The following is a 21,365-nucleotide window of genomic DNA, read 5'->3' on the forward strand; positions in this document are numbered from 1 at the left end:
TGGGGAAGTGTTGGGGGAGTGCTGGGAGTGTCGGAGTGTTGGGGGAGTGCTGGGAGTGTCGGAATATTGGGGAAGTGCTGGGAGTGTCGGAGTGTTGGGGGAGTGTCGGAGTGTTGGGGAAGTGTTGGGGGAGTGCTGGGAGTGTTGGGGGAGTGTCGGAGTGTTGGGGAAGTGTTGGGGGAGTGCTGGGAGTGTTGGGGGAGTGTCGGAGTGTTGGGGAAGTGTTGGGGGAGTGTCGGAGTGTTGGGGGAGTGCTGGGAGTGTCGGAGTGTTGGGGGAGTGCTGGGAGTGTCGGAGTGTTGGGGGAGTGCTGGGAGTGTCGGAGTGTTGGGGAAGTGCTGGGAGTGTCGGAGTGTTGGGGGAGTGCTGGGAGTGTCGGAGTGTCGAGGAAATGTCTGGCGAGTGTCGGAGGAGTGTTGGGGGTAGTGTTGGGGGTGTGGGGGCAGTGTTGGGGGAGTGTTGGGGGAGTGTTGGGAGTGTTGGAGGAGTGTCGAGGGAGTGTCGGAGGAGTGTCGAGCACTGCTTGAAAAGACCTGTATTCAGGCCTGATTACAGCAACACACCCCTCCTGTAGTCAGGCATATGAAGTTGTAATGCAGGAGCCTGAGTACACCTGAATACGTACCATGTTAAGGGCTCGCATACAGCCTTGAAAAGGTGTGAAATGTTGACACCTCTTGAGCTCCACAATGGTCAGTTGCCATGGAGAATAATCCCCCGGTTTCTTGCAGGGGGGCATTAGCATCTCACACCTTGGGCCTTATTCTTACATCTGATTGGTTGTTTCGCCCTCACTGGCCCTACCGCCATTGATCAGATATGTAGGGGGATTTGTTTGGTTTGCATATATTAACTTTATTATAGTTAAATTTATCATAAATGATTTAATGTAGTTATAATTCATGTAGTCTTATATAGAGGTCGACCGATACGGGTTTTTTGAGGGCCGATGCCGATGTTTTCCAAATTTGGGCAGCCGACGCCGATATGCATAGCTGATTTTTCCAATTTGATATTTAGGCTGATTTTTTGATAAAAATATATATTTATCACATTTTTGTGAAATGCAGCAATTTCTGAGCAACTAAAAGAAATCTATTACAACAAGTGGTGTCCAGTCCTCTGAACATTTATTCAGCTTTCAAAACAATGAAATATGTTGTCTGAGTGAACACACAATGCAACAAGCAGCAGTAAACATTCACACTCTTCTGAAAGTGTCAAAAAAGAAATTTAAACTTTAATGTAATTTGAACAAAAGCAGTCAGAAACAAGGCTGTAAGAAAAGCCATACATACAAATAAAAACAGAACTCCGGTCAGGCGTTATGTGGAGGAATTTGCGGGTGGCTAATACATGCTTCAGAAAAAGCCCCATGATTGATTATTTACTCTTTTATTTACTCTCGCCATTTCCTCCTATTTACTCTGTTCTGTTGTTAACTCCAGTAGTGGTGTGTTTTCAGCAACAGGGCTGAACACGCACAAGTAGAGTCAGCTCAGACCAGCTGACCTCTACTGCTGAAACTGATCACCAAGTAGCATCTGAAGTTAACGACATGCAGGGTTCCTCCAGACCTTTTCAGTCCGGGCGCCCTGCCCACGCTGAACTGTGCAGCGACCGGACGACGGAGAAAAAGAAGAAAAAAATAACTCTCCGACGGTCGAACACGGCAGCATTAGCAGCGTTAGCAGTGTTAGCACCGCGGCACGACGCGCTCCCCGGCCAAACTTGTTTTTCTGCAGTAAACACTGATCTGCTGCAGACTGGAGCCACAGAGCCGCAAAAACGTTGAAACGTTCAACAAATCCATTCCTCACTGTAGCTGCAACAGATGCAGCTTTTCCCACAGCCTGGATTCCACCGAGCACGCTCCGCTCTGACGTAACTGAATGCAGCAGCGCCACAGGGGTCCTTTCTTGAGCGGCAGCTTTAGCTGCCCGCACATGTGCCTGATCAGAAATTGCGTCATTTTATACAACTGATCAAAAATCGGCTTTTTAAAAGAAAATACGGCCGATGGCCGATGGAGAAAAATGTCCAAATATCGGCCTTATATATCGGCCGGCCGATAAATCGGTCGACCTCTAGTCTTATACACTATATCATAAATAAGAATGACATTATCAGAGCATAAATTTTTATTTTGTGGTTAAAAAAAAACACTGTATACAAATGTGCATCATTACAGTCCGATGCATAAAAACACAATGAAAAAAACAATATAAAAACAATTTACTGTTTACTGACTGTGCTGCAGTGAAAAAAAAAAAAGTATGCACAATCTGTCCCACAGCGCAGAGCCACCACAGGTCACTCCTGTGCTGCTCTGCAGGCGACTCTCTGGTGATGGTCGGCCGCTTATTCTGTATCGGCCTCCAGTCTATTCTGCAGCGCAGCACACAGCGCTGACAACTTTGCTTCGAGGTGGAAGCCGGACCCACACAGGCTTGTCATCCAAGATGGCGTCCTCCTCCTCTGACATGAGGTCAATGGATGCCACTTCCCATACGCCCTCTTCGTCGCCACGGATGACGCCACCTTTGATTTTGAAAAGCTGCCAAAGCACAGAGAAAACAGACATTTTAGCACTGAGCAAATTAGATTGTGGAGAGTCAAAGAAAAGCATGGACAGGTGCAGTCTTCACTTACTCTTCTCCTCCTGTTTAGCTGCTGCAGAAACCCTGCGCCTCCCCGTCTCCTCAGGAGGATCATCTCGGCTCCTGAAAGTCAGCCGGAGTGTTTCAAAATAGGTTTTGCAGCAGGCTAAAGAGGAAAGGGTTCAATTAATAATGCAATTGGTCACATATATTAGAACAGCTCAGTAGATAAGGAGGAAAACTTATGTTCCTTCCTAGTTTAGTTTTAGTGGCATCAGACAGTTTCACTCACCTCCTCAGGCTCCACGTCTGGGTGGCCAATGAAAGGTCCTGTGCCAGAAAGGTGGTCACCTTAGAATAGTGGGGTGAAGACACACTGGAAAACAAATGGAGCCTGTGATTAGGAGGAGGGAATGGCCTGCTGACTGCTGACTGGCTCAGCTGAAACAACACTTTCAGAATTTAATATTACCCAAACACACATTTGTGATCACACCTTAAATGTGCATCATAACATTTGCTGGCATCACGTTGGGCCTTGTGGAGCCTCCTCACAGCTTCCTGAGAAAGAAGAATGAGAAAATGTTAAATACTGAACATGTAGTAAAGTTGCTTAAATAATAAAAGAATCACCGTATAGCTCTCAAAGGCCACTTACAGAAATGGTGCCAGTGTGGAACCACACCGCAGTGTGGGAGGTAAGTTCAGTTGAATTCCTTTTCTTGGTTCCGGCTCGCCTTCGGGTTCCTTGGATCCATCAATTCAGCATTTTCTGAAAAGCCGCCTGGTATTCAGCACTGGTGTCCTCTCACGTCGACTTCTGGTGTCGTTGATGCCCTCTCTCTCTCTCTCTCTCCTCTCTCTCTCTCTCTCTCTCTCTCTCTCTCTCTCTCTCTCTCTCTCTCTCTCTCTCTCTCTCTCTCTCTCTCTCTCTCTCTCTCTCTGCATCAAGCGTCACTTAATCAAATCTTCTCCATCACTGAAAAAAAAAAAAAAACCCTGACCTGTAGGACAGGCCACATTCATTCATTCATTCACTTTAGTTAAATTCACCACAGGCCATAAATCCTTTGCTAAAATAAATAAAACATGACCCGTACAAAAATTCCAATAAAGGTACAAAATAATACTTTCCACTTTTAAACACATCAAATAAACTTACAAAAAAATATTTCTCATGAAAGATAACTTTATCAGTATAAATCAATTAACAATTAACTGAAATTTAACCTGTAAGCATCAATTCCTTGGATAGAATGATGAATAAGTGAGCTTCTTTTTTTCTTTCCTTCACACACACACACACACACACACACACACACACACACACACACACACACACACACACACACACACACACAGCATTACATTAGCAGTTACCTGCTAAGTTACCTCTGCAGCTAGCACGTGTTAGCTCGACGCTCTACGGCCCAAAATGAAGACTAAACTGACCGTGCAGCGGGTGGCTTCAGCTCGAGACTCTGGGGAGTCGGTCTGCAGTGTTCCGAGTATTTCACTCTCTTTCCTGCTCTTTTGAAGATGATTTCAGGAGGAACTCTCCCTGAAGCCGGCGTGGTCTCCTCTGTTGTCTCTGCAGCATGCGCCTGCGCCTGCGTGCAGCTGCAGCCCGTGACGTCATCACGCACTGCGCCGTGGTGCAGTTAACCCCATAAATGCCAGCTCTCACTTTCACATGCAGATATAGAATAAATAAGACTTTTTCTCTTCTTTTCCTTTAAAATCTCCCTGCATTTATTAAACCTGGGTTACACTTCCATTGTTTACTGCAAAATGATCATATATGATCAATAGATTGCAGATGACCTGCATAAATAATGGGTTTTTGGGGACAATGATTCTGTCTGGCAGCCTCTTGTACTCTCCATTGACCTCCCCCACCACACCTCCCATTCCAGAGCATTTGCAAAACAAAGTGTGCCCCTGCATCTCCAAGCCCCCCTTCCCCTCCCCTTCGCTAAGTCAATTTACTGATAGCCCTCTTTAGTTTTAATATAGATATTTATATCTAACATAAGGTTGAGGGCTAGTATGTGTAGAGCATGTGAATTTAAAGTTACAATAGGAAAACATTGTCAGATTTCTCTGGAATACTTCCTTGGAACAGAACTCAAACAGGGCTACAGCAGGGCTGTAACTGGCTGTAACCCTTACATAAAACCATAAAACAAGTTCAAATTTAAATTTTAGGAGACATCTTCAAATACAACTAAGTATGTATGGATTCTAGACAGTGTGATGATCCTGAAACATACCACGTTTAAGCCATTTTACTCCAATTTGATGAATCCAGTCCAATAAAATTGAGTGATTTTGCTCTTTTAAAGTTTTGGGAGAGTGTATGAAGTATTGAACTCAGTGATCAACAGAGTGAGAAATTGGACCCAATGGCAATTTTAATTTTGTAGAACTGCAATAACAAAATATATATATATTGATATAAATTTTTATGGATATTTGAAATGTTGAAATGCTTGTAAGTCTTGGAGACCCCCCCCCCCCCCCCCCCAAAAAAAAAAAAAAGCATATATCTTCAAGTGAATTAAACTATCTCTGCTTTTGGTGCTTTTTTTGTAAATGAAGTGGACCTGTTGATGAGACAAAGAGAGGAAGGATCCATCACACAGCCCCCTGCTGACATTGATCAGCATAAGAAAGACCAAGTCACACCTAGCAAGGCAGACTCCTGAAAGTGGCTGTCTGCAGCCTCTTGCTGGCACATGAGCTGTATACCAGCCGTATCCTCTTCCTGGGTACTCCTGGATACAGCACTTTTTATGCTGTGGAGGGAGTGTCGGGGGAGTGTCGGGGGAGTGTCGGGGGAGTGTCGGAGGAGTGTCGACGGAGTGTCGGAGGAATGTCGAGGGAGTGTCGGGAGTGTCGGGGGAATGTCGAGGGAGTGTCGGGGGTGTGGAGGGAATGTCGGAGGAGTGTCGGAGGAGTGTCGGAGGAGTGTCGGGGGAGTGTCGGGGGAGTGTGGAGGGAGTGTCGGGGGAGTGTTGGGAGTGCGGGTACTGACTGCTGCCCACTCAGACGGCTGCTTGTTTGCTTGGGGTGAGATGTGTGCTTTGGTTTCTTTTTCGTCGGGCTTTGCTTCCTCTCTGCTCCCCGATGGGTTGGTGACGCCTCATGACGTTGGTGGCGGTCGGTGACAGTTGGTGGCGGTACTGTTGGTGGCGGTACGCTTGGTGACGGTCGGTGATGGTTGGTGGCGGTACAGTTGGTGGCGGTACGTGGTGGTGGTGGTACGGTTGGTGGCGGTCGGTGACAGTTGGTGGCGGTACGTGGTGGTGGTACGGTTGGTGGCGGTACGTGGTGGTGGTATGGTTGGTGGCGGTACGGTTGGTGGCGGTACGGTTGGTGGCGGTACTGTTGGTGGCGGTACTGTTGGTGGCAGTACGCTTGGTGACGGTCGGTGATGGTTGGTGGCGGTACAGTTGGTGGTGGTACGGTTGGTGGCGGTACGTGGTGGTGGTGGTACAGTTGGTGGTGGTACGGTTGGTGGCGGTACGTGGTGGTGGTACAGTTGGTGGTGGTACGGTTGGTGGCGGTACTGTTGGTGGTGGTACGGTTGGTGGCGGTACGTGGTGGCGGTATGCTTGGTGACAGTCGGTGATGGTTGGTGGCGGTACGTGGTGGCGGTACGCTTGGTATCAGTCGGTGATGGTTGGTGGCGGTACGTGGTGGCGGTACAGTTGGTGGCGGTACCGTTGGTGGTGGTACAGTTGGTGGCGGTACGCTTGGTATCAGTCGGTGATGGTTGGTGGTGGTACGTGGTGGCGGTACAGTTGGTGGCGGTACGGTTGGTGGCGGTACGGTTGGTGGCGGTACGGTTGGTGGCGGTACTGTTGGTGGCGGTACGTGGTGGTGGTACGGTTGGTGGTGGTACGGTTGGTGGCGGTACGGTTGGTGGTGGTACGGTTGGTGGCGGTACTGTTGGTGGCGGTACGTGGTGGTGGTACAGTTGGTGGCGGTACGGTTGGTGGCGGTACGGTTGGTGGCGGTACGGTTGGTGGCGGTACGGTTGGTGGCGGTACGGTTGGTGGTGGTACGGTTGGTGGCGGTACGGTTGGTGGTGGTACGGTTGGTGGCGGTACTGTTGGTGGCGGTACGTGGTGGTGGTACAGTTGGTGGCGGTACGGTTGGTGGCGGTACGGTTGGTGGCGGTACGGTTGGTGGCGGTACGGTTGGTGGCGGTACGGTTGGTGGTGGTACGGTTGGTGGCGGTACTGTTGGTGGCGGTACGTGGTGGTGGTACGGTTGGTGGTGGTACGCTTGGTGGTGGTACGCTTGGTGGCGGTACGCTTGGTGGCGGTACGCTTGGTGGCGGTACAGTTGGTGGCGGTACTGTTGGTGGCGGTACGCTTGGTGGCGGTACGCTTGGTGGCGGTACGCTTGGTGGCGGTACTGTTGGTGGCGGTACGCTTGGTGGCGGTACGTTGGCGGCGGTACGTTGGCGGCGGTACGCTTGGTATCAGTCGGTGATGGTTGGTGGTGGTACGTTGGCGGCGGTGACCCGGATGAGCAGCTGCTGTAAGGCGTGGTGGTTTCCATGTGGTTGGTTCGTTGGTGTGACAGCAGCCTTCCACAGCTTTGTGTCGCTTCACTTTGTCACTTTCCTTTGTGCAGATGAGGACAGTTTGAGTGAGGAGGAGCAGGGACCTCTGGTGCTGGACCAGACCTGGAGAGGAGATCCAGACAGCGAGGCCGACAGCATCGACAGCGACCATGAAGACCCACTAAAGTAAGCCCAACTACTGCAGGTCTCGTTGTTGTTAAAGGTGCAATAAGGAATACCACGTCACACACCCCCCCCCCCCCCCCCCCCCCCCCCCCCCCCCCGCCCCAAATCTAGAGCTGCAACTCCTGCATTTGGTACTGTTAGCATGCTAGCACCCGTCAGCACACTAGCATAGGGTCTGTTAGCAACTGCAGCCAGCAACAAATTAACATTTATTACCACATGAAGACACAACAGTACCAAAAACTAGTACCGTTGAGTCTCTGATTCCCAGGTACCAGGACTCGATACCGTATCGGTACCTGTCCCTAATGTCCAGGTCACGGTGCTTTCAGGAGATACTGTTGTTCCAGTAACATCTCTGTGGAGGAAATAAGTGTTGAAGTGTAGAGAGAGTGAGAGACTAAACCAGAGCTGTTCCAGGGAAAACCAACATGACTGGCATCATACTGCAAAGAGAAATGCTCTCTCAGCCCTGAGAGAAAAACAGCAACGAAATAGATTTACTGCTGACAAAATACTGTCAGCACTGTCTTCATGTTCATGTGGCTTTTGTCTGCAGCCCTGCGCGTTCAGGTCCTTTCTTCTTCTTTTTCAGTATCGTGCATGATTATCTTTTTTCTTCTTGTGGCGTCACAAGCGTTTCTCTGCACATTCTGCCTTATCAAAGAGATGAATGCAGTCTGTGCCTTGGACATTGAAGACTGGACTTCATTTCTCTCCTGGAGACATGCAGGTGTGTACACCGCAGAGGAAGTGGCGCTCATCACTCGAGAGAAGCTCATCCGGCTGCAGTCACTGTACATCGACCAGTTCAAGCGCCTGCAGCACCTGCTCAAAGAGAAGAAGCGCCGATATCTGCACAACCGCAAGGTGGAGCACGAGATGCTGGGTAAGCTTCCCTTTCTACTGTGTCTGTGTGTGTGTGTGTGTGTGTGTGTGTGTGTGTGTGTGTGTGTGTGTGTGTGTCTTTGTGTGTTTGTGGTCAGCTGTCCTGACTCGGTGTTTGCTGGGTAATGACAGGCAGCAGCTTGCTGACTGGGCCAGAGGGTCTGTCCCTGAAGGAGAGGGACAACCTGAAGAAGCTCAAAGCCCTGCGCCGGTACCGCCGCCGGTACGGCGTGGAGGCCTTGCTGCACCGACAGCTGAGGGAGAGGCGGCAGGCGGTGACCGAGGGAGCTGCTCAGGTGAGGAGCTTTAGTCGTGCCGGAACTCGTGGGAGTTTAGATTGAATTTACTGATGGTTTTTCTTAAAGCTCCCATATGATGCTATTTTCCAGTCACGTCATATAGGTCACAGACGCTCAGGAACATCGTATCTAAGTTTGTTTGCCCCAAATTCATCCTAAGTTGGGAGTTTGAGCGGTCTGAACAGTGGCTCTGAGGAGCCCTGATCGGAACAGCCTGGACTGCACTTGAACGCATCTCAACGCATTTCAGCTTAAAGCTCGTGTCCGGAGTTTTGAAAGAGAGAGGTTTTTTTAATCCAATGTCTGGAGGCTCCGCCCTCCCTCTGCTTTCATGAGCGACCAAGCCACGCCCCTTTAATTTTGCACGCAAATTATCTGTGGGGTGAAAATGAGAGCCTCCAGTCCTGCAGCGTCCTCCAGGTGGAGCTGTTTCCTGGATGTTCAGCAGACGGTGGATATATCTGCTGCAGAGCTAACTCTCCCCTGCTGGGCGAGCGACGTGCTCTCTGGCTGCTCCACACTTTGACTGACAGCAGGACAAGGCGGAAGCTCGAAATCTATTGGCTGACACTGACCGGCGCTTTTTCGGGTAACATGGGGGTCTATGAGACGAAGGCGGGGCTCATAAATACATTTTTATATTGCTTTATGCTGATATTATATTGTAGTATCGAACCAGACTGACACACTGAAGCTCTGCTGAAAAATGATTCATACATTGGAAACGAAACTCCGGACACCAGCTTTAAATTTCACTTTCATTTTCAAAAATGTGGTGCAGCAACACAAGGAGGAAAAAGACAATTTTCAAATGTGAGCGTCTTCATGAGGCTACGGCAACACATACTACTGTAAAAACTCTTCACAAAGTGAAAAAGGCATCATATGTCCCTTAATCAGAGCAGCGTTTGCAAACAGAAACACACAGCATAAGAGGAATGTTCCGGGGCTGTGTGTCACTTGTCTGGGGCGGCGTCACCACCCCGGAGGAGGAGCGATTTGGGCTTTTGACGTCACAAACTAGAGAATTCCCAAACTGCCCGTTTGAGCACACATTTATATGCGGTCATACTTCGGTTTGCGGAGCGGGAGCAAATATATAACATACCGGAGAGCGGCCACGCACACGGCCAGGAGAGCACACACAAATCTTGTGTCATCATTTAAAGTCTGGCACGGCGGCCTGATAACAGACAGTGTTCTCACCATAACAGTCCAGAACACTCCACATCAGGCCATGTCCGGATTCTCCTCCTCCTCCCTGTTTCAGCTGAGCGGCACTTGCTGGTGTTATTCGGACTCGTTTTGAGTCATCATCGCGTTCCCCTTCCTTCTTTTTAAAAAATGACAGTAAATTTAACTGTCTTTTAGACATGTCTGATTCGCCCTTTGCTTCTCTCTTCATGAATAATCTCAGATGCAACAACTTCCTGTCAGAGGCGGGTTTGATTCACTGCGTCAGCAGATCTGCGGCTCTTTTAAATGACTTATTTTTTTAACCTTTAATTGTATTAAACAATCTGAAATTAGTAACAGTTGTTCTGTGAATTAATGTTAGAATATTATTATTTTATGCAGTTAGCGTGATTTCTGAGCACAGGTATGGGGAGCTGAACTCTCCCACAGGCATCTCCCCACTCTTTTCTTAATGTTCTCTCCTGAGGAGAGCTGTGGATGCTCACCACACTTCTTTTAATTCCCTTGTTTTCTCAAAATTACATCCAAAAGTGACGCAATGTGGCATTTTGTTCAGTTGTAGCTGACGAGAGAAGTACTTTGTGAGTAATTTGTGGCTTTGCTCGGTGAACAGACAACTACCTGACGTCATCACTCCCAGAATGCATTGCGCGGCCAAAACATGGCCGCCACCATGTAAGCAATAATCCTATAAACGAGTGGCATTTTATAACTTATGCATTATGTTTATACTTTTCTAACAGCGTATTTTAAGTGGAGACATCAGCGACAACATTTGTAGAGCTAATAGACATTTTAATCGGGGTTCGCTTTAACACTCACAGAGCACATACTGAACTTTCTAACTAACATATTGGATTGTCCATACAATTTACACAGCTGTCGGTGCATGTCCCTGTCATCAGGGAGGTCACTGCAGATACCCAGGTATTTCAGCTCAGTAGTGACATTAAGAACGTCGCCACACAGTGTGAACTTCGGGAATGCTACATATTTTTCATCATTTTTCATTCTCACAATCATTATTGAGCTTTTTGCGGCGTTATATTTGATGTCATTTTCGATGCCATATTGAGAACAAATATTCAGTAGCTCCAGAAGTCCCGCACTGTATGGACAAAACACCACCAGGTCATCTGCGTACATAAGGTGATTCACCACAGAGCCTCCGACAGCACAGCCAGCATTACAATTGGTTAACTAGGTTGAGAGCTGTATCCAGTCTCTCCCAACTAGGGATGAGCCGAATGCTCGTTTTAAACGAGTGCTCGTTACGGATAATGCATTTTTTCCGAATCCGAGTACAGCCCGAGCATTGTCCGTCATGATTCGTCCTCGTGCCGATGGGAGATCCTCACTGGTCCTTCATTCTGCTCCTGCTCCACGAGACGACAGGATCCTGTGAGAGAAGCCAGTCGGAGCTGATAAATTAAAAATGCAGTGTTTTATTTCTTTGTAGCTGCATTGTGCCTGAGGAAACCTTAGAAGGTCGAAACGTCGGGTGATTGTGCTGCTCGGGTTTTTTTTTCGGGGGTTTTTAAGTTTCGTTTTCCCTCGCGTTTTTTTTTCTTTCCTTTTTTCTCTTCTTTTTCATAATAATCTGGGCTTGTGCTCCACTGGGAGGCTGTGATCTGTGGCAGAGAGATGATACCTGGACCGAGGTCCACGTCCCGGTCCACGTCCCGGTCCACGTCCCGGTCCACGTCCCGGTCCACGTCCCGGTCATGTCCTGGCACTGCAGCCGCGGACAGGACCAGGAAGCTCAGCAGGGGGGATGAGAGGTTTCCCTGGACGCCGGGAGATTCCGGTGGGGATCGTGGGGGAGGCATTCATACAACTAAAATATTCATGTTCTGACTCAATAAAAAATACTTTTTCTGTAAATAGTTCCTTTACTATTGTGACCAAAACATTCAAATTTTATTTCTGAGGCTTTTGTGTGAATAAATAAACTTTTATATAACTTTAAAAATATTCATGTTCTGACTAAAATAAGAAAAACAAACATCTGTACACTGTATCACTGAGACTGTTCTGTAAAGAGTTTTCAAAGGAAGAATCAATACAGCAACTTCTGAGCAATCCATATCAATTTCAGACTTAAAATAGTGCAACAATTTCTGCCCCAGCCCGATTCCAGTTAAACCACGCCCACTTCCGGTTTAGGCCACGCCCCCTCCGAGTACAGATACGGATACAGATCATTTGGATGGGTGAACAGATACAGATAGTGGTGTGCTCGCTCTTCCCTCCTCCCAGCTTTATTTGGGCTGAGCTACTATTAGCTCTTGGTTTGCGAGCCTCGTAATATCGCCGGACAAAAGTTCCCTCTGGCCAGAGTTGGGCTTCATATAGTTCAGCTACTTCATGGCACTCTGCTGTTACGCGAAATGGAAGAAAATGGGTTACTGGTAGACTGTTTTCTTACGAGTCACCATCTTGGCCAGTTTCTCTGACAGGTAAGCGCTCAGAGTGTCGGCGTCTATTCAGGAGAAAGTCTAGTGGCAAATACACTCAGCAGTTTAGCTTTGGTCACTGGGATGTTGCTTGAGTTCCCGGGACCAACCACTCCCGTTTTTCTTCGCTGTTCCTTCTTTGGTGGGGTTTGGAGGGCGGAGCCGTGCCGCGTCACCGCTGCAGTTCCCGCCTCTTCAGCACCGTGCTCCACGCCGGTGACCGGGCTGCGGGCTTCGTGTCGTACCCCCCTTCTGCCGGTGGCACAGAGGCAGCTTCTCCCCAGGCTTGTCCGGCGTCTCGGGGCGCTTGGACTGGCGACGCAGCCTCTCCGCCGCCGTCACGCGTAGCTCCATGGCCGCCGCGGACGTCCTCGCACTCTCATTCTCACAAGTCTGAGTTTCCAAAGTCGTCCTCAGGCAGGACACTTCCCGACTCAACTGTTGGACTCTGCTGAATAACGCAGACGCGTCCACATGGTCCAGTCCTACAGGAGGGAGTCCATCCAGATTGTGAGATACAAATCTGGGAATGTTACTGCCACACTCATTTAGCACTTTCAGCCAGTCTTTTATATTGTTCACATCCTTCTGAGGGCCTTTGTGCTTTACGCACCGTGTTGTTGTTGGGCACATTTCAAATGGCGCTCGCTTGGACTCCTCAATCCATTCCGAAGAAAAGTTGTTTGAGACCAATGAAGCAATTTCGTCAGCTGGCAATATTCTGATTTTAACAACCATGAAATTCATCAACTCATCTTCAATAATCACTTTGCCGTCAATAGTTTTGTACACACAAATCTCAGTTTTTGCACGAGGGCATCCAGCTGCACCCGCACGCACAGCCACACCCGCCGCCATGTTATCTCATTGATCTATCAGCTAGCTTTAGCTTCTGGTCGAGGCTCCGCAGAAAACTTCCAGCCAACCGGGAGACTCTGCTCCGTCTACCCGACAGGCTGCTGCTTCTCCCGGCGTCTCCCGGAGGCTCCGGCCGGCTCCGCTCAGCTCCAAAACTTCCCTCCTCCTTCACGAGCCGTTTCAGGCCTGCTGAATGTTTGATTACTGCTACTAAACCATTGTAAAGTGAATTTAGCATAATATGGGAGCTTAACAGTTTCTGTTTGAGTGAAAAGTTTTACATTCAAGAAGAGCTTCATATGACCTCCTGCTGTGAACCCAGGATGTGAACAGCCCTGCTCCACAGCGGTGTTCTCCCAGGAGCACATGTCCAGGGGGGAGTGTCGGCTGACTGCTCCTCAACTAACACACTGTACCTCAATTCCACTAAATCACTTCACCTCCAGGCGACTCGCCGCACCTTCAGTCGGCTGCACGCAGCTGACCAGAAACGCCGCAGGTCTTGCCACAGTCTGATCTGACACTGACCTTCCTCTGTTGCAGCTCGGCTCCAGAACAGCCGGTGAGAAATGCGTTTCTTTTGTGGAAGGAGCTCGATGTGCCAACGCCTGCCTGCCGATGGCGCGACACTGCCTCGCCCGTATCCTCACTGACTGATCAGCTCCAGCTCCTCATGCTGTGATTCATGCCAGAACATGAGGCTAGGGCTGAACGATACATCGTTATCATATCAATATCGCGATAGGAACATTCAGGACATTAGTTTCTCTAAATCAACGATATCAAGATTTCCCCTGCTCGCCCTGCGTGTCATCTCCATGCACAGGTCAGGCCAGCCAACCACGAAACTGTTTACTGGTTGACAGCTGATGGCAGAGGGCGGCTGCAGAATCTGCACAAACGAGTTTGGTGGTAGTGGCAGAGAGTTCTCATAAATAAAACTGCATTTTTTTTACATCCTTTTGTATTATGAGTTTATTTTTTTTTCTGAAAAATGCTTAACTTTCACGGAATCCATTGTAATATATCGTATCTATATCGAGATATCTGGCATGGATATGGAGATATGAAATTTTGCCCATCTCGTTCAGCCCTACATGAGGCTTCATTTTCTTCGGACGTGTTTTGAATCCCAGCTGTCCTGTCAGTGAACCGGTCTTTTCACTGTGGCCCCGATCAAAAGCGGCAGCTTGCAGAAGCGTTTTGATTCAATGGGAGCCAACATCGACTCCTTCCTGTGGTCGGCTGATTTTTCTCAGTTTTCACGGGGTTAATGGGTTCAGGTGAAGAACGGCGTCCTTCGACTCTCACTGTTAGACCAGCTCACAGAGAACAGTCTCCTGCCTTTCAGAATGTTCTTTTAACTGAATCGAAGTTAAGTTTTCCTCTGCGGAAAAATAAAGAGCCATTATTCAACTGCAAGTCCAGATTTTTCCACCCATCCCTCAATCTTCTAAACAAAGTTAGCAAGCAAATCCATAGAGAACCACTGGGACTGGTGACGGACAAGAGAAAAGATCAGGGCTTCGAGTACAACAGCACCGAACTGTAACTTAATGAGGACTTGGACTAGGACGGCTCAAAAGTCTTAAAAGTCTGCCTCTGGCTTTCTCACGTCGAACACACCTAATACAAACTCCGTGCAGGGGGCGTCGGTTACTCCTCTGACCGACAATGCACTTCAGCCAATCAGCGCTTCAAAAGAAATACGTCATCAAGATGCGTTAGCGTCTCTAAGAGTTAGCTTTAGCTCATTAGCTCTAGCTTCTCTACACGCAAAGACACGTGAAAACGTCTTTTCCTGTTAGAAACTCTCCAGGCCAGACCCTTCAGACTCTGGCTCTGCTTGATTGTTGTAATTCTTGGTATTTTGGCTGTAACTTTACTTATTGCAGCTTTCAGACGATGGTTAAAGTCCGTAATCTCTGCTACGCTCGGAGATGACGTCACTTCCGGGTTACCCTCCGGAATTCGCCAAAAAAATTTGAAAACAAAAAGCGGCAAGGCTGATTGGCTCGGCCGTTTCATGGCCGAGCCGCACTCTTTGTATTGGCTCGTCCCCAGACCCCCCAGCTACTAAATCCAAGTGTGGATGTGGAGTGGGCGGGGCTAAAGAGGAGCAGCTTTACCTCTTAAATAGACAGAGGATGTGTTAACGCTTTTCAAGTTGATCAACTGAAAACTGGCAGGTTTGTTAACCCAGCCCTCGTGTGTGTAGAGCAACAAACTGAGCCACACCAGATGTGTGTGTGCTGCTGGACCAAAGAGCTGCAAACACAAACCCTTGTACCCCATAGCTGAGGGGCAAAACCTCACATTCTGCACTTGTTGTAGCTCCAGACTGTATCGTGGCCAATTGGAGAAAAGTCACACGTGGAGAACATGCAAACCCCACAGACAGGAACCCGCCCCACACTGCTGTGAAAGCCGTGGCAGAGACATTTCTTCAGGGTTGTTGTGATTGTCCCTGACCGCCACTCCCTCAGACATCTACCAGGACAGCAACCAGGTGCTTTTCAAGGTGTGTCCGGGCCTGAAAGACGCTCCGTGCAGCCGCACCGTGCACATGGGTCAGTCGGACGACCCCCGCTGCCCCCTGCACCTCCGCCTGGCTCCGCCCATGTTCCAGCCGGAGCAGGAGGCGCCGCCGCAGGACCACTTCACCCCCGCCGGCAAAGACATGTACCTGAGTGCCGCCGAGCTGCAGCCCACCGAGAGCCTTCCCCTGGAGTTCAGCGACGTACGCACAGCCCCGTGTGTGTGTGTGTGTGTGTGTGTGTGTGTGTGTGTGTGTGTGTGTGTGTGTGCGCTGCAAGAAGCCTGCAGCCGACACCTGCTATCATCCATCATGCTACTTCAGTCACTGTCACTGTGTCAGTTGCTGTCGGTCTGTCGCTGTCAGCCGCTGTCAGCCGCTGTCAGCCGCTGTCTGTCGCTGTCTGTCGCCGTCTGTCGCCGTCTGTCGCCATCAGTCGCTGTCTGTCGCCGTCTGTCGCCGTCAGTCGCCGTCTGTCGCTGTCTGTCGCTGTCTGTCGCTGTCTGTCTGTCGCCGTCTGTCGCCATCAGTCGCTGTCAGTCGCCGTCTGTCGCTGTCTGTCAGTCGCCGTCTGTCGCTGTCTGTCAGTCGCCGTCTGTCGCTGTCTGTCAGTCGCCGTCTGTCGCTGTCTGTCAGTCGCCGTCTGTCGCTGTCTGTCAGTCGCCGTCTGTCGCTGTCTGTCAGTCGCCGTCTGTCGCCGTCTGTCGCTGTCAGTCGCCGTCTGTCGCTGTCTGTCAGTCGCCGTCTGTCGCTGTCTGTCAGTCGCCGTCTGTCGCTGTCTGTCTGTCGCCGTCTGTCGCTGTCTGTCAGTCGCCGTCTGTCGCTGTCTGTCAGTCGCCGTCTGTCGCTGTCTGTCTGTCGCCATCAGTCGCTGTCAGTCGCTGTCTGTCGCTGTCTGTCAGTCGCCGTCTGTCGCCGTCTGTCGCCGTCTGTCGCTGTCTGTCAGTCGCCGTCTGTCGCCGTCTGTCGCTGTCTGTCGCTGTCAGTCGCTGTCTGTCTGTCGCTGTCAGTCGCCGTCTGTCGCTGTCAGTCGCCGTCTGTCGCTGTCAGTCGCCGTCTGTCGCTGTCAGTCGCTGTCTGTCAGTCGCTGTCAGTCGCCGTCTGTCGCTGTCTGTCAGTCGCCGTCTGTCGCTGTCAGTCGCCGTCTGTCGCTGTCAGTCGCCGTCTGTCGCTGTCAGTCGCCGTCTGTCGCTGTCAGTCGCCGTCTGTCGCCGTCTGTCAGTCGCTGTCTGTCGCCGTCTGTCGCTGTCAGTCACCATCTGTCGCTGTCAGTCGCCGTCTGTCGCTGTCAGTCGCCGTCTGTCGCCGTCTGTCGCCGTCTGTCGCCGTCTGTCGCCGTCTGTCGCTGTCAGTCGCCGTCTGTCGCTGTCAGTCGCCGTCTGTCGCTGTCAGTCTCCGTCTGTCGCTGTCAGTCGCCGTCTGTTGCTGTCAGTCGCCGTCTGTCGCCGTCTGTCAGTCGCTGTCTGTCGCCGTCTGTCGCTGTCAGTCACCATCTGTCGCTGTCAGTCGCCGTCTGTCGCTGTCAGTCGCCGTCTGTCGCTGTCAGTCGCCGTCTGTCGCTGTCAGTCGCCGTCTGTCGCTGTCAGTCGCCGTCTGTCGCTGTCAGTCGCCGTCTGTCGCCGTCTGTCGCCGTCTGTCGCCGTCTGTCGCCGTCTGTCGCTGTCAGTCGCCGTCAGTCGTTGTCTGTCGCCGTCTGTCGCCGTCAGTCTCCGTCTGTCGCTGTCAGTCTCCGTCTGTCGCTGTCAGTCTCCGTCTGTCGCTGTCAGTCTCCGTCTGTCGCTGTCAGTCTCCGTCTGTCGCTGTCAGTCGCCGTCTGTCAGTCGCTGTCAGTCGCCGTCTGTCGCTGTCTGTCGCTGTCTGTCGCTGTCAGTCGCTGTCTGTCGCTGTCAGTCGCTGTCTGTCGCTGTCAGTCTCCGTCTGTCGCTGTCAGTCTCCGTCTGTCAGTCGCTGTCTGTCGCTGTCTGTCAGTCGCTGTCTGTCAGTCGCTGTCTGTCAGTCGCTGTCTGTCAGTCGCTGTCTGTCGCTGTCAGTCGCTGTCTGTCGCTGTCAGTCGCTGTCTGTCGCTGTCAGTCTCCGTCTGTCGCTGTCAGTCTCCGTCTGTCGCTGTCAGTTGCCGTCTGTCAGTCGCTGTCTGTCAGTCGCTGTCTGTAGCTGTCTGTCAGTCGCTGTCAGTCACTGTCTGTCGCTGTCTGTCACTCGCTGTCTGTCGCTGTCAGTCGCTGTCTCTCTCTGTCAGTCGCTGTCTGTCGCTGTCTGTCTGTCGCTGTCAGTCGCTGTCTCTCTTTGTCAGTCGCTGTCTGTCGCTGTCAGTCGCTGTCTGTCGCTGTCAGTCGCTGACTGTCTGTCGCTGTCTGTCAGTTGCTGTCGGTGTGTCGCTGTCAGTCGCTGTCTGTCGCTGTCAGTCGCCGTCTGTCAGTCGCTGTCAGTCGCTGTCAGTCGCTATCTGTCAGTCGCTGTCTGTCAGTCGCTGTCTGTCAGTCGCTATCTGTTGCTGTCAGTCGCCGTCTGTCAGTCGCTGTCAGTCGCTGTCTGTCAGTCGCTGTCTGTCAGTCGCTGTCAGTCGCTGTCTGTCAGTCGCTGTCTGTCAGTCGCTATCTGTTGCTGTCCATCGCTACTGGGTTTTTGGTGTTGAGCTGGACTCTCGGTGTTGCCAAGGGGTTGTTTGATCAGGGACCAACAATCAGCTGCTGTTGTGCTTTGGTGTTGGACGCTGCTGTCCTCAGCTGAAGGACAGACGGGTGACGTGCTGAGTTCTCTGCAGGACCTGGATGTGGAGGGGGACGGCATGCAGGGACCTCCGTCCCCGCTGCAGTTTGACACGGCCCTGGCTCTGGAGGACCAGACCATCAGGGCCATCGCAGAGGCACCGATGGACATCCTGACGGGAGACGACCCGGATCAGGTGGACCTGGACACCTCCGGACAGGAGCTGTCAGAGAGGGACGTGGACGCCATCATGGACGACCAGGTGAACGTCCACTGTGGAATCGAGGTCCCTGTGAAGCACAGGATTTCTGCTCTGGATTTCTGCTCAGGCCTTGTTGATTTGACGCCAGCAGCCTCAGGCTGCTGCTCGCCATGGACGGTCTCCTGGACCACTGCTTCCGTCACGATCGTCTTCTTCTTCTCTGTAGCGTTGGACGATACGGCGGGTCCAGGTCTCTGTCTCAGAGTCTCATGCCATGGACTGAGACTTCATCTGCGCACTTTACTTTTGCTGGATTGTTTTCAGTGGAATCTTTTCCAACTTTGGAAACAGGGTTGAGGTTTCTCCCACCTCTTCCCTCCATGTTCCACTGAGTGCGCCCCCTGCTGGCTGCACACTGACTGTACGCCTCAACGGCAAGAAAAAAAGAAAGAAATGTTAAAAACAAAGTGGAGACCTGGTGTGGGTGGAGAACGCTGCAGACCCAGGCTGAGAGGTGGAGGCTTTCTGCTGTTCCGGTTCGGCGAGGGGACAGGAGGCGAGAGACGAGTAGGACAGACACATTGATACCCCTTTCCCCCCGGCCAGCACCCTGTTTAACCCCCCTGACACCCGGCTCCTGGCAATGGGAAAGGGTTTAAATAGCATTTCAACCCGGGTTTTAATGGCTGGCCTCCGACGAGCTTCAGTGGGGAACCCAGACCCGGGTCCCTACGTTAGCATGCTAGCTGTTTCTGGACACGGCGTGAGATAACCTTCAAGATGAGCCAGCGTTGGCGAGACACAGGGATCAGAGACTTCTCTTGATCCGTGGGGAAGAGGAGGTTCCTCGACTCCTCTCCGTTGTTCGCCTCACTGTCCTGTGCTGATGATGTCATCAATGTGGGACACCATCAGCAGCTCGCCTGCAGGCCGTTAGACCCTGGTCTGCAGGCAGTTCTGATTGCTGAGGAGCCTTGGGGATCCTGGGGGACGGAGAGCGAGAGAACCAGACACGGTGCACGCCGTGTGCCACCCCTAAACAGGACTTCCCCAGACCTTCAACACGGTGGTGGCCTGCATGGCACGCCGCACGCTGCACGCCGGACACCGGATGCAGTGGCGCTCACCGCTCCTTTAATGATGCATTTAGAAACAGCAAGTGTCCCAGAAACCCTTCCTCTCTGCAGCTCCTGAAAGCGTAAAGCCAGCTGAGGCCAGCGGCCTCAGGTTTCAGGTCTTTCTTTTCTTTAAAGCTGACCCTCGTGTTGAGGGTTGAGCCGCTGAAGCCTGAAGCAAACAGGAATATGATGATGGTTAAAGGCGTCATTTGAAAATGCTGTTGAAACTTCATGTTGGACCTTCTCCCCAGGTGGTGGCGGAGGTGGTTGGAGTCGAGGAAGACACCACCGACGGGTCGCTCCAGGACGTGGACGCCGCCGCCGGCGCTCCCAGATGACCGAGCTTTCCAGACCCGTTTGTTGACATTGTGGTTCAAACAAGATGAGGCATTTTACCACTGCAGGGGAAGTGTGTGCGTGTGCGTGTGCGTGCGTCTGCATGTGCGTGTGTGTGCTGACTTATGTTCCTGATATTGTGAAATAACACTTGAATGTATTTGATTGGTCAGTCTGGAGGTTGTTGGTCCGCAGTCCTCCTCTCCAGATGCTTCATGGTTTATTGAGTCATTCCGGTCATGTTGTCTTCCTCTTCTCCTGTGAAGTTCCTGTGAGAGTAGAAGCCGGATAAAGGTCCATGTTCACTCCCGTCTTGGTATATATACATATATGTACATTTCAGTTCCTTTGCCCTGACTGCAGGTCTGTTTTCTGAATAAAAGGTATTTTCTGATACGTCTCCTGGCCTTTCCATCATTACCACACTGTGGACTGCTCAGAGCTGCAGAGGAAAACTTCAGTGACCCCAGTCCAGCTCAGGTCTACGTCAGGCCGGGTCGGGTCTGGCATCTGGACTACAGCAGGCAGCAGGGCCGTCACTGCTCCTCAGCCCAGCAGGAGGAGGGGGGGGAGGAGCAGAATGAGCTCCTCAGGCTGAACCGGACAGACGGTCTGGTCTTCCTCCAGCAGTGAGAACCGCTTCAGCCCCATGAGGTGAGTCTGAGCGGGACCCGGTCCGGTTTTCATGGTTTCACGCCGCATTATTGTCATTGGCGTGGACACCAATCTTTGATTAAGTAATAAAGCAACAAATGTTCGATCCATAATATGGCTCAAATCCAAAAACAGGACTCAACATAGTTCTAGGCTTTACTTCTTATTGTCTCATGCTAGCTGCTGCCAAAGCTGTCCGTCCCTGGGAGAGGGATCCCTCCAGACTGTGGTTCTCCCCAGATCTCTTCTTCTCCCACTGGGTTTCTGGAGGTTTTTCTTGCCGGATGTGAGGGTCTAAGGCGGTGGTTGCTTCGTTTTGTCTCGTTACTGTGAATTTGACATATTAACATTCTGCTTATTCACTGTTTTTATTTTACCAACCAATGTAACATCTTGAAGCCTCTGAGGCAGCTGCTGTTGTGATACTGGGCTGTACAAAAATACATTGACTTCAATTAAAAAATTTATTTTCAACCAAAAAAAAAAAAAATTATATCTATATTTATATGCGATTTTTTGGGGGGTATCAAATATTTTTTGGGGTTTGAACAAGTTTTTTCTTAGAAAAGTTTTTTTTGTTGTTTTTTTTTTTGATTGAAGTGAAGTTTTTTTCTGATTGAAAACATGTTTTGCGATTGGAGCAACTTTTTTTCTGATTGAAAAATAAAGAAACAAATTTACCTCCATACCCCTCCGCCTGCGATTGAAGTGCCCCAAAAAACACAGTGGCCCCACACCAAATCTCCCCTGGTC

General features: G+C 50.7%; 1 protein-coding gene across 2 annotated transcripts in view; it reads left to right on the forward strand.

Annotated features, from left to right (window-relative positions):
* The window catches only part of kansl2 (KAT8 regulatory NSL complex subunit 2), a 35,867-nt gene extending 15,513 nt beyond the window's left edge, over positions 1–20,354 (forward strand). For both annotated transcript variants that reach the window (XM_030118294.1, XM_030118295.1), the window contains exons 4-10: positions 7,248–7,362; positions 8,088–8,251; positions 8,383–8,546; positions 13,604–13,700; positions 15,547–15,800; positions 18,358–18,564; positions 19,874–20,354. In XM_030118294.1, coding sequence (XP_029974154.1) covers positions 7,248–7,362; positions 8,088–8,251; positions 8,383–8,546; positions 13,604–13,700; positions 15,547–15,800; positions 18,358–18,564; positions 19,874–19,960 — 1,088 coding nt within the window. In that variant the 3' untranslated portion in view covers positions 19,961–20,354. The remainder of the gene's footprint in view (positions 1–7,247; positions 7,363–8,087; positions 8,252–8,382; positions 8,547–13,603; positions 13,701–15,546; positions 15,801–18,357; positions 18,565–19,873) is intronic.
* Positions 20,355–21,365: the final 1,011 nt, after the last annotated feature.

The sequence above is a fragment of the Salarias fasciatus genome, chromosome 20 (genome assembly GCF_902148845.1).
Source record: "Salarias fasciatus chromosome 20, fSalaFa1.1, whole genome shotgun sequence".
In the NCBI taxonomy this organism is placed as follows: domain Eukaryota; kingdom Metazoa; phylum Chordata; class Actinopteri; order Blenniiformes; family Blenniidae; genus Salarias; species Salarias fasciatus.